The sequence below is a fragment of the Clupea harengus genome, chromosome 6 (assembly GCF_900700415.2).
Source record: "Clupea harengus chromosome 6, Ch_v2.0.2, whole genome shotgun sequence".
Classification (NCBI taxonomy): domain Eukaryota; kingdom Metazoa; phylum Chordata; class Actinopteri; order Clupeiformes; family Clupeidae; genus Clupea; species Clupea harengus.
Window position 1 is genome coordinate 12,823,075 of NC_045157.1, and position 11,947 is coordinate 12,835,021.

The 11,947-nt window shown below is 46.2% G+C and overlaps 1 protein-coding gene across 3 annotated transcripts in view; it reads left to right on the top strand.

Moving 5' to 3' along the window:
• The window catches only part of ppip5k1a (diphosphoinositol pentakisphosphate kinase 1a), a 47,281-nt gene that overhangs the window by 14,907 nt on the left and 20,427 nt on the right, over positions 1–11,947 (top strand). For all 3 annotated transcript variants that reach the window (XM_031569038.2, XM_031569039.2, XM_031569041.2), the window contains exons 9-21: positions 19–140; positions 719–820; positions 1,216–1,302; positions 1,530–1,605; positions 2,845–2,954; positions 4,539–4,624; positions 5,040–5,165; positions 7,818–7,939; positions 8,192–8,374; positions 9,431–9,572; positions 10,736–10,959; positions 11,515–11,642; positions 11,835–11,947. The exon at positions 11,835–11,947 is cut by the window's right edge and continues 2 nt beyond it. In XM_031569038.2, coding sequence (XP_031424898.1) covers positions 19–140; positions 719–820; positions 1,216–1,302; positions 1,530–1,605; positions 2,845–2,954; positions 4,539–4,624; positions 5,040–5,165; positions 7,818–7,939; positions 8,192–8,374; positions 9,431–9,572; positions 10,736–10,959; positions 11,515–11,642; positions 11,835–11,947 — 1,621 coding nt within the window. The remainder of the gene's footprint in view (positions 1–18; positions 141–718; positions 821–1,215; positions 1,303–1,529; positions 1,606–2,844; positions 2,955–4,538; positions 4,625–5,039; positions 5,166–7,817; positions 7,940–8,191; positions 8,375–9,430; positions 9,573–10,735; positions 10,960–11,514; positions 11,643–11,834) is intronic.

Consider the following 11,947-nt stretch of genomic DNA (forward strand, 5'->3'; position numbering starts at 1 on the left):
TTTTTGTGTGGTCTGCAGCAAACCGTGTGTGGCTTTGACCTGCTCCGAGCCAACGGCCACTCTTATGTGTGTGACGTCAACGGATTCAGCTTTGTTAAGAACTCCATGAAGTACTACGACGACTGTGCCAAAATTCTGGGGTAAGGCTTACGGAGCCAGCCACCATTTGTAAACTTCCCTGACACTTTTCTGTCATGATTTAACACTGAGAGTGAGTCCGGGTGGGGGGGTTATTCAGTGGGTACACAGCAGGGATAAAACACATTAAGCTCATTAAAAAGAATCCAGGAAGTTATGTACCTTGCAGAGTAGAAAAAGAGCCAAATGCCTTCTGTTTATCCTTGGCTTTTGCCCTTAAGACTATTATACAATACAGTTACTGTGCTTCAGAGATAATCCTCACAGCTAAGCAGCATTTCCAGATGCTTTTACGTGTGTGTGTGTGTGTGTGTGTGTGTGTGTGTGTGTGTGTGTGTGTGTGTGTGTGTGTGTGTGTGTGTGTGTGTGTGTGTGTGTGTGTGTGTGTGTGTGTGTGTGTGTGTGTTCACTGGCCTCTGGATTTTGTGTGTGTGTGTTTTGTGTCCGTGCCTAGATTCTGCCGTGCTGTTTTTCTGTGCGTATGATTGTGCCTATGTTTTTGTTTGCTCATTCCCTGTATGTGTGTGTGTGTGTGTGTGTTTGTGTATCCCCATGTGCATGTGTGTGTTTGTGTCTTTAGGAACCTTGTGATGAGGGATCTGGCCCCGCAGTTTCAGATTCCCTGGTCCATCCCCACCGAGGCCGAAGACATCCCCATCGTCCCCACCACCTCGGGCACCATGTGAGCGCGTGCAGAACACTCACACTCACGCTGTCAAAACATGCGCATTTTCAGCTGTACAAACACACACTTTCACCTCTACGCACACACACACACACACACACACACACACACACTTTCACCTCTGCGCACACACTCACACAGAGGCAAGCATGCTTCGTCCAACTGCAACTTCGACACACACACTCGCAGCTTCTCACAAAAGCACAGAGCAGATGTTCTTGTTCACCATGTACTTTACAGATTCAGATATATGGACACACACACAGACAGACACACACAGACAGACACACACACAGACACACACACAGACACACACACAGACACACACACACACAGACACACACACAGACACACACACACACACAGTTTCTAACCCTTTGTATCTGTTACAGGATGGAGCTGAGATGTGTCATTGCTGTGATCCGACACGGGGATCGCACCCCGAAACAAAAAATGAAGATGGAGGTCCGCAACCCCATGTGCGTTAACCACACCCACAACCACACCCACACCCACACCCACAACCACAACCACAACCGCTGGAGTGGACCACAACTGCAAACACACCCTGCTCTCTGTCTGCCTGTGTTTGTCCATAAAACAGCTGTCACTGAAACTCTCTCTCTCTCTCTCTCTCTCTCTCTCTCTCTCTCTCTCTCTCTCTCTCTCTCTCTCTCTCTCTCTCGTAATTTCTCTTATTTCTCAGGTTCTTTGAGTTGTTTGAGAAGTATGGGGGCTACAAGACAGGCAAACTGAAGCTGAAGAAACCCAAACAGCTGCAGGTATGAGCCACTGCTGTCAGAATGCATTGTTAACATGATGCAGTACCATCCACATACACGTTTGCATGAGTTCCTCATAATGGATTGAATCAAAAGTAGTACACACTATACTGTATGGTAGTAAACACTATACACTATACAGTATGGTAGTACACACTATACTGTATGGTAGTAAACACTATACACTAAACAGTATGGTAGTAAACACTACAAAGTATGGTAGTACACACTATACTGTATGGTAGTACACACTATACAGTACGATAGTATACACTACACAGGGTATTACACAGACAGTCCTTTTGGAAGTACAGAGAGTGCATTGCACAGTGCTAGGCATTTGCACATCACTCTAAATTGTGTCTCTGGCTCGCTCGAGGATGAGCCATGCCATGGGGACGCAGTAATGTTGGCCATCAGACCTGTCCAAAGTCTAAAAAAAGATCCCCTGACGTAAGGCTGTAGTCATCTCTGTCCCTGTTTTCTGTCAGGGTTGTGACATTTGTTTTAGGACTTCCTCCTGACCTTTTGCAGCAGTGGCTCTCATCTTGGCTGCTGCCAGGCCCTGCACTGTGTCCCATCGCTCTCTGACAAGTCTCTCTGGACTGAATGCAACATTGCTGTTGATTTCAAATAAATCTGACGTTTTCATCCAGTCAAGAACACAGGGTAATCTTCAGTACTCTGGATTACCTGAATATACCTGTCCGCCAATTGGGGAGGACAGAATAGAGTTATCTGCTGGTGTGGCGTAACAGGAGAAGATGAAAGCATGCAGCAGAAGCATCTCTTTAAGAGCTGAGAGCAACTGATAAAGCACAGGTTACGCTCCTGCGTTTGGGTAACTGACATCCTCCCATTGTAAAACTTGTAACAAAACCAACCCTTAGCTTTTAAATAATAATAATAATAAAAATAAAAACAATGATGATAATAATAATAATGCATTGCATTTATAGGTTACTCAATGACACCTTACAAAACACACAATAGAAATCAGCAACACACAGTAGCAAACAATTAACATTCAGACAAGGCAAAAATATATTTAAAAAATGTTTATATATGTTTAAAAGGGTTAGAATCAGACAGAATAGGTGAGTTTGAAGGAGTGTGTCTTAAGGTGGGGAGAAAGTCAATATTATCAGAATAAAAAGGTGTATCAGAATAAAAAACATAAAAGACGTAGTGTGTGTCTGCGATTGTGAGTGACTGTGTGAGTGTGTCTGTGTCTGACAGGAAGTGCTGGACATCGCCCGGCTGCTGCTGCTGGACCTGGGGCAGCACACAGACTGCGAGGTGGAGGAGAAGAAGTCAAGACTGGAGCAGCTCAAGACCGTGCTGGAGATGTGAGCGTTGGGCAGAGGCAGCAGGGTGGGGTGGGGAAGAGAAAGTGGGACGCAGTGTATTTGGCACAGATTCACTCACATGCACACACACAGGCACACACTAGTACACACACTCTCAAACAGACACACTTTTCCTGTCTGAGACTTTCTGGAGCCTCATTGTGTGAGGTGTATTGTTCACAGAAGAGCCCTTTCACACACACTACTGCACAGAGAGAAACATTTAGGTACCCAGGAGAGTGGCCGTTAAAACAAGCAGTATAAAACCACAATATTGGAAACTGCCACTTTAAAAGACTTTAGCATCGATTCCCCGCATAATTTGCTTTCTTTTGCTTTCCTCCTGCAGTTACTATAAAAGGTTTCAGAAGTGCAGACTACACAGAAGTTAGCATAAGATGTTTCAGAAGTACAGACTACACAGAAGTTAGCATAAGATGTTTCAGAAGTGCAGACTACACAAGAGTTAGCATAAGATGTTTCAGAAGTGCAGACTACACAAGATTTAGCATAAGATGTTTCAGAAGTGCAGACTACACAGGAGTTAGCATAAGATGTTTCAGAAGTGCAGACTACACAAGAGTTAGCATAAGATGTTTCAGAAGTGCAGACTACACAAGAGTTAGCATAAGATGTTTCAGAAGTGCAGACTACACAAGAGTTAGCATAAGATGTTTCAGAAGTGCAGACTACACAAGAGTTAGCATAAGATGTTTCAGAAGTGCAGACTACACAAGAGTTAGCATAAGATGTTTCAGAAGTGCAGACTACACAGGAGTTGAGAACGAGAAGTCCAGGTGCACTCAGGGGATTTTCCCTTAGCACCGCTAGAAAGTAATAAAAGCATGGAAACAGAAGACAAAGCAAAGTTCTGCTTTCTCAAATAAGCAATGTTGCACTTTCTCTGATGTTTTTTCTTTTCTAAAATGTGATTTTGTTATTGTCTACATTTACGTCTTCCTCAGAGGACATTTAATGGGTTTAGTTTTACTGTTTTAAAGTACATTCACTGATCTCCTTACAACTATCTGTGCCCTTCGACCTTTCCTTGGACGAGCTTACAGTAATCCCCACACACACAGCGCCTCATCGACTGTAAAGCTCATCTGCGTGACTTTCCCGTGCAGTTTGGCTCTGAGGCGCGGTGTCACCTTACTCCCGTACTGTCTTCAGACCTTTTATGTTTGGAGACAGTAGTGATGAGGAAAGGCATTGAGCCTCGCCCCTCGCCCCTCTCACTGCGCCAGCTGCCTTGGCTGGTCACCGCGGCACCGCGTCTGAAACTGTCAGGTTTATGGTCGGCATGCGGTCAGAGAGGAGGGAGGATAGAGAGCAGAGCCGCCGTGTGGAGAGACACTCACACACACACACACACACACACACACACACACACACACACACGTGCCAGACACTTCCTCATCTGTACTCAGCGTGTGAGAGGCAGAAATGGATTTACGGTTATTGATCACAGATGTAGTCTAGATCAGTTTAAATGATTATTGATCACAGATGTAGTCTAGATCAGTTTAAATGTTGTGTGAGTGTGTGTGTGTGTGTCTCCCTCTGAATGTGTGTGTTTTGCAGGTATGGCCATTTCTCTGGGATAAATCGGAAGGTTCAGCTGACCTATCTGCCACATGGGCAGCCCAAGACCTCCAGTGAGGAAGAGGGTATGAAGCTCACTTGCCTGTTTTCAGTAATGACTTAACAATGCTTCTTAATGGTTAGGTAAACGCTGCACACTTGGGTGTGATATGTGAAGAATACTGAAGCCAAATGGCACTCTTCAAAGAACTCTTGTCGTGTCATACAAAATGTTAAAAATGTCCTGATGTGCTATTATCTTCCTCCCGATCTTCAAGGCACATTTTAACATAGTTTGAACAAGGCCAGTGTCATGTTAAATATTAATGTGGCCGTGTCCTTTTTGGGCCCAGCTGTGGACGTCTTGTGCATGAAAATGTATTTACCCTTACATCATTGCCATAAATCTTCTCATAGACCTATTAGATGGATACATCCATTCAGGGATTCAGGTTGGATTTTAATGTGGGTGTGTGTCTATTCTTCTGTGTGTGTGTGCAGACGTCCATAGTGAGGAGCCCTCCCTGCTGCTGGTGCTGAAGTGGGGGGGCGAGCTGACCCCTGCAGGCCGGGTGCAGGCAGAGGAGCTGGGGAGAGCTTTCCGCTGCATGTACCCTGGAGGACAGGGTAAGAGTGCAACACCACACTCAGCAGAGAGGGAGTCTGTTCCCCTTCGTCTGTATATATATATATATATATATATAACTATATATATAGTGTGTCCCTGAAAATACATAGAATGTCCTTATTACACTTTATACTAGTACACAACACAGAGGTTGTAAAAAGATGTGTGCACTTGAAAAACAAAATATAGCTCCCTGTATACCAGTCCGCAGCACATACTGGAGGTATCTTTCCGTTACGCTTAAAAGGTTCATCCACCTAAAAAACGGCACCATACAACCAGACACTTAGGTGTTGTCCTTGCATATTTTATGTAACAGCACCCAGTCTAAGGGCAGTGTCCTTAGAGATCCTTCTGTACAGTGAAACGGTCGCTGACAGTCACCACATACCGCCTTACACTGAGTTCCGAATAAAATAATGCAGTCCTCACACACTGTTTTGTGTCTGTTGGAATAGGTTACCAGGGCTTAGCAACCACAGTATGTGCACAGTTCTGTGTCACGCAACGCACAAGCGCACGGCAGCACGGCATTATGGGCCACCTGTGGTGCTGCAGGATCCTGATGACCCGCTGAAGCATGATAAATGAAGAAGTAAACTGATGTCTGTTATGACAGAACTAATCTTCCGTCAGTGACCAGCTGAGCTGTTGAGCAAAATAACCACACCATTTTGATGTGAATCTTGTCTGAAACCTGTACTTGTTGCGGTTGTTTCTTTGTTGGAGCTTATTGTTCAGCTGAAAGAACTGAACTAGTTTGGCAGAGTGACGTTGTGTGTCCCTGCTGCTTCCCCCCTACAGTTTGTCTTTATGCTGTTTTTTAATCACTAAAAACAACAGCAGAAACTGATGCTGAGATGCTGAGCCCTGCTACAGGTTTTCTAACAGTGCTGCTCTGATGCTTCTGAGACATCCAAGCTGCTCTGAACAATGTGTTCAAATTATGCTTTAGTTTGGAACCGTTTTTTTAGCATGAAGAGAGAGTCTCATGCATAAGCTCAAGAAAAGACATGCATGAAAGATTTTATTTTTGACTTTGCATTTCTCCTCTGTAAAAGATTTTTATTTCATTATTTATCTTTTGTTTTTCGTAAACGTCACATTTACAGTATCTTTTGACGGCATTTTTTTTTAGCTGTTTACCTCACACTTAACTGTTTTTGAACGCATTTTTCGCGTCCTTTAATTCTCTTGTTCCCCGTGCCTGGTCTCTGCTGCTCTGTGATCTGTGGCGTTAGACTGTGGCAGTGGTGCGCCGGTCTGGTCTGGGCTGGGCTGTGAGTCTCCCGCCGGCGGTGGTAAGAGGGCTTTGGGTCCACGCCGGCGGTGGTAGGAGGGCGTTGGTAAGAGGGCTTTGGGTCCACGCTACGCCAACACTGCTGCCCTTAACCCACCAGTCTAACCATAGAACATCTAACTATCGAACCCTTAACACTGACCAGTTAGCACTGTTGGGGGGGAAAAGAGGATGTATGTGGATTTATGCCCTGCAACCGCTCTCTGGCTGTCTGCTTCCTGCTGCAGCGCAGTCGGGGGAGGCAGGGGGTGCATAGTCAGCAGTTAGGGCAGATGTGTGCTGCATTTGCTTCTCTGGAGAGAGAGATTGAAGAGTGAGATTCGGTCAGAGGAAGGAAGTGACACTCTGACACCGCACGGGAGATCACAGGGCAAGATGCACAGCGTAGATTGTGTTGTCGTGACGGTACAGATAGTGGGTGTTTAGCTGATCACAGGGGAGTCTGGGGATGCCGACACATCATCACAGCCCAAAGCAGCAATGAAAGGGATGAGAACATGCAATTTAAGAAACTTTAAGGAGATGCTATTGTAGTTTAAGTGAATTGGATGTTTCCAAGTTATGTGTTCCATCCGTATCCCTTTATAGTTGACTTCTATAGATATAGACTGATCCAAAGTTCCAAACTGGCTGTGGTTTGTTTTAGCACAGAGAGGATTTACAATGACATTCTCAAACAATGCAGTCGCTTTGCTTTGGCAGAGTTTAATGGTCTGAGGGTGCCATTATGGGTCATGGTTTTGTACTGTAGAAAAGCCAAAAATAAAAGCCTTTGTGTTTGTTTCTCCCGGGGCTATGCATTAGATTTGGAGTATAAAATTAAATGTCTTTTTAGATTTAATCTCAGACTTCAATTCAGCTTCCTTTTTTTCTTTGTATTATTCATTCTCCTAGCAAAACAAAAGGGCTCTTCTTTTAGGAGGTTTACCCCTTACTCTGAGTTAACTGACCCAGCTCACTAAAACACATACTTGGAGAACATAGAACCCCTTGGAGAACATGGAACCCCTGGCATACTGTAATGACCACACGGCCCTTTAACAGACTACTTTGGGGAGTTGTGTTCCTTTCCTTCACTGTCTAGCCCTCCATAATGTGTTTTCTCCCTTTCTGTTATACATCCCATAATGTCTCTAGGCCCACTGATGTAATGTGTTTGACACATGTGTGTGGTGTTTGTCTGCTGTGACGAGTCTGTAGAAATGCAGTGTTAATCCTCTGGTGGTGTTGCGGTGATGGTTGTATCATCCCTGTTCTCTGTGTGGTAGGTGACTCTGCATAGCCACTCATGGCTATATTAGTGTGGTGATTGGCCATTAGTGACGTGGTAATGATGTGGTTTGTGTGGTAGGAGACTACGCAGGGTTTCCTGGTTGTGGTCTGCTCAGGCTTCACAGCACCTACCGGCACGACCTCAAGATCTACGCGTCTGACGAGGGACGGGTGCAGATGACCGCGGCGGCCTTTGCCAAGGTGCCAACACAGCACACATAATGCTACACACACACTCAGAGGCTCAGATGAGTTTTGTGCTGAAGCGGACACGCGTGCTTTGGTGTGTGGATGATGAGTGATCTGTTTGCCAACGTGTGACGTATGTGTTGATATATGACGTGTCTGTGCATGCTGATGTGTGTTCATGTGTGTTCATGTGGGATGTGTGTGTGACGAGTGTTTGCGTGTGTTAACATGTGTGACTTTTTGTGCATGCCCGCTGCCCCTCAGGGACTGCTGGCGCTGGAAGGCGAGCTGACCCCCATCCTGGTGCAGATGGTGAAGAGCGCCAACATGAACGGCCTGCTGGACAACGACATCGACTCGCTCAGCAGCTGCCAGCACCGCGTCAAGGGACGGCTGCACGAGATCATGCAGAAGGATCAGGACTTCACCGACGAGGAGTATGATAAGGTAGGACAGGCCCCCCTCACTGCTCAGACCGTACCAAACAAACACGGTGACGGACATGGCTGTTCAGAACAAGTGTGTGTTCAATGTCAAACCCGGAATAGGAGGAAAATTAACCATAGTGGCTATGGGTCGATATTAATCGTTCCAAGACGCGAGTTGTGTTTGTGAGCTTATTAGTAGTCATGGTAATAAGAGTCATCTCCAGTAAAGGATGAAGTTCTGTACATGGAAGAATGTTGCTTGCATTCATTGAACTCATTCCAGTTCTGTGGCCCACATTGGACCTAAATGAATGTGGGTCAGATTAGAAACAGAATTGGCTGTCAGTGTGTGTGGGGCTGTCAGTATGCCCCATGCCACTCATATGCTTTAGGCTACATGGGAAGGAGACAAAAAGAAATCTGTTCTTGAGAAGCAGGGTGAATGCCTGTGTAAGTGAGTGTGACCGAGTTGATTTGTGGGTCTATGTGACTGTATTGAACTTTAGGTCTTTGTGAGAGATTTCTGTTGTGGGTCTTTCTGTGAGTGGAGAGACCATTTCAAAGTTGCTGGAAGAGACTCAACCAAAGAATAGTTGTGAGATTCTGAGGTAAGGGAGCTGTTTGGGTGTGTAATGTCAGGGTAAAGTGCTAGTCAGTGTCTCATCGTGAGGGGGAGACGTAAGCACAGTCATTACTGTCAGTCGGCACGCCTCTTTGATCAGGCTGGATGCTAATTAGCGATAATGGGGGCAGAGATAGATTTATTTTAAGCTCATCCGCACGGCACTGATAACCATGTTTTAATTTGTCTAACTCATTTTTTTTATTCCTTATTTGACACACAGTACATTCTGTCACTATAACAGGACTTTTAAATAACTTAGTTTGATCTAATTTATTGTTTGTTAAGTGCAATTTTGTGCGCCTACATTTGCATGTGTATGCATGCATGAAATTGTGATTGTGCTTGGGCGTCTATGTATGAATATGTGTGTGTATATGTTCATGTAACAATATGTTTGTGTGTGTGTGTGTGTGTGTGTGTGCGCGCGTGTGTGTGTGTGTGTGTGTGCAGTTGTCCCCCACAGCTAGCTGCTCTCTGATGAACTCCATGAAGGCGGTGGGGAACCCCGTGTCCACGTGCGACAAAGTCTACGGCCTCATCCAGAGCCTCACCTCACAGATCCGTAAAAAGATGGAGGACCCCAAGTCCGCAGGTCTGTTCTTAAATGTGCCTGTCCATTTTGTAAGGGCGATAGTGGTTCAGGAGGTAGAGGAGTCGTTCTCACCAAGAGTCAAAGTGTCCTTGAGCAAGAAACTGAACCCCCGACCGCTCCTGATGTACAGGTTGGCACCTTAGACAGTAGCCTCCGCCATCCGTGTGTGAATGGGTAGATGTCTGAGGCATTCATCTGTTAAGCGCTTTGCGTGCTCTATGAGTGGAAAAGCGCTATATAAATGCAGTCCATTTACCATTTACAACCGCTTGAATTGGGTTTGAAGGGTTTTGAACGCGCCATGCTCAGGCGACCTTGAATACACGTGTGCTGAGTTGACCTTTCCCAGAGAAATAGAAGCTGTTGAAAGAAGAATTCATTAACTTCCAGTACAGCGCCTCAGGCTTGGAGGCAAACAACCACTGCATTGATACACTGGTCCAGTGACCGTGCGAAAATACAGTCGATGCTCTGCTCGCATGCTTGCTATTTGGCACACATTCTCTGTACAGCCACACAGCGCCGCAAACCACAGGACTCCCATCAGGGCCGATTGAGTGGCCTTGGGAGTGGAGGTGCGGAGTCTCTCTTCTGCCTCCTTTGCGGATTAAAAGCAAAGCAAAGTGAATCGATTTTTTCGATTGTGTGGTCGGCTGCCCTCCTCACAGGCTCTTCATTCCCGCGGAGGCTAATCTGATTGTGGCAACAATGGCATGGTGTGTGCATTCTCTGCGCCCAGTGGCTAAAGTGATTGTGTCCAGCAGAGTGAGTGTATTTCAGCAGGGTTACAGTTTGCAGTCTGCCTGCTCCTGCTCCTGCTTCAGCAGACCCACGGCTCGGAGCGTTTAAGGTGTCCGTCTGTTATAAACGTGCAAGAGAATGGGCGCTAATATGTCATGGTTAGACAGATTAGGTGTGATCCAGCAATCATTTGCAGGCAGGAACCTGACACATCCTGCGTGTGAGTTGACAGTCACACCTAGCCACACAAATTAAATTGGAACGAGAGTAGACAATTAACATCTCATTTGATGCAAAATGTTCCACAGCCCATTTTTCTTTTGGGCTACTGATTACAAAATTCAAATGAATGTAAAGGAAGTTGAGTGCAAGGGTTTAGGAAAGGGCCAACTCATGTGCTCTCTGTCGCCCCCTGCCTGCAGACCTGCAGCTGTACCACAGCGAGTCACTGGAGCTGATGCTGCAGCGCTGGGCCAAGCTGGAGCGCGACTTCCGCATGAAGAGCGGCCGCTATGACATCAGCAAGATCCCCGACATCTACGACTGCATCAAGTACGACGGGCAGCACAACTCCTCCCTGGGCCTGGAGAACACCCTGGAGCTGTTCACGCTCTCGCGTGCGCTGGCTGACATTGTCATACCACAGGTAACACACACACACCTAGACATGGAGACACACACACACACACACACACACACACACACACACACACACACACACCCTAACTCTTTTACCCGCCTACTGTTAATAGTACTAACACAGACACACCTAGACAGAGACAGATGGACAGACACACACACACACACACACACACACACACACACACACACACACCTTGAAATGAAAGAGACAGATGGATAGAACAGATGGATAGACACACACATATGCGCGCACACACACACCCAACTGAGAAGACACACTGAGGAGACATGCTACACAATGTCTGTCAGTAGACATTACACACTAACCACACACTCCGTGTCTGTTTTGAGGCGTGCCCTCATCATTATCTATGCAGCTGATGATATACCCCAGCACAGAGGGGGCCCACAAGGCCACTGCCAGCTTGTTCTCTCTCAGATAACCAAACCAGTCATCAGCACTCAGCCTATCAAAGCAAACCTATGAGGTAATACATAGCACTAACATTGCCTTTGCTATGGGCTGTGTGTGTGTGTGTGTGTGTGTGTATGTTTGCAGGAGTATGGCATTAATAAAGTGGAGAAGCTGGATATTGCCTACGCTTACTGCCTCCCTCTGGTCAAGAAGATTCAGCTGGACCTGCAGAGGACCCATGAGGACGAGTCTGTCAACAAGCTGCACCCTCTGTGAGTGTGTGTGTGTGCGTGCGTGTTTTCTTGTGTGTGTGTGTGTGTTTTCTTGTGTGTGTGTGTGTGTGTGTGTGTGTGTGTGTGTGTGTGTGTTTAAAGTGTAGTCATCGAACCTAAGTTTTAAGAAAAATGGTACTCCAGAGGTCAGAGGTCACTATCCATATGTATCCATTTCCTGTCTCTTCTCAGGTACTCAAGGGGAGTCCTGTCTCCAGGAAGACATGTGCGCACACGTCTCTACTTCACCAGCGAGAGTCATGTACATTCTCTACTCAGTATCTTCCGCTTTGGAGGCCTTCTCG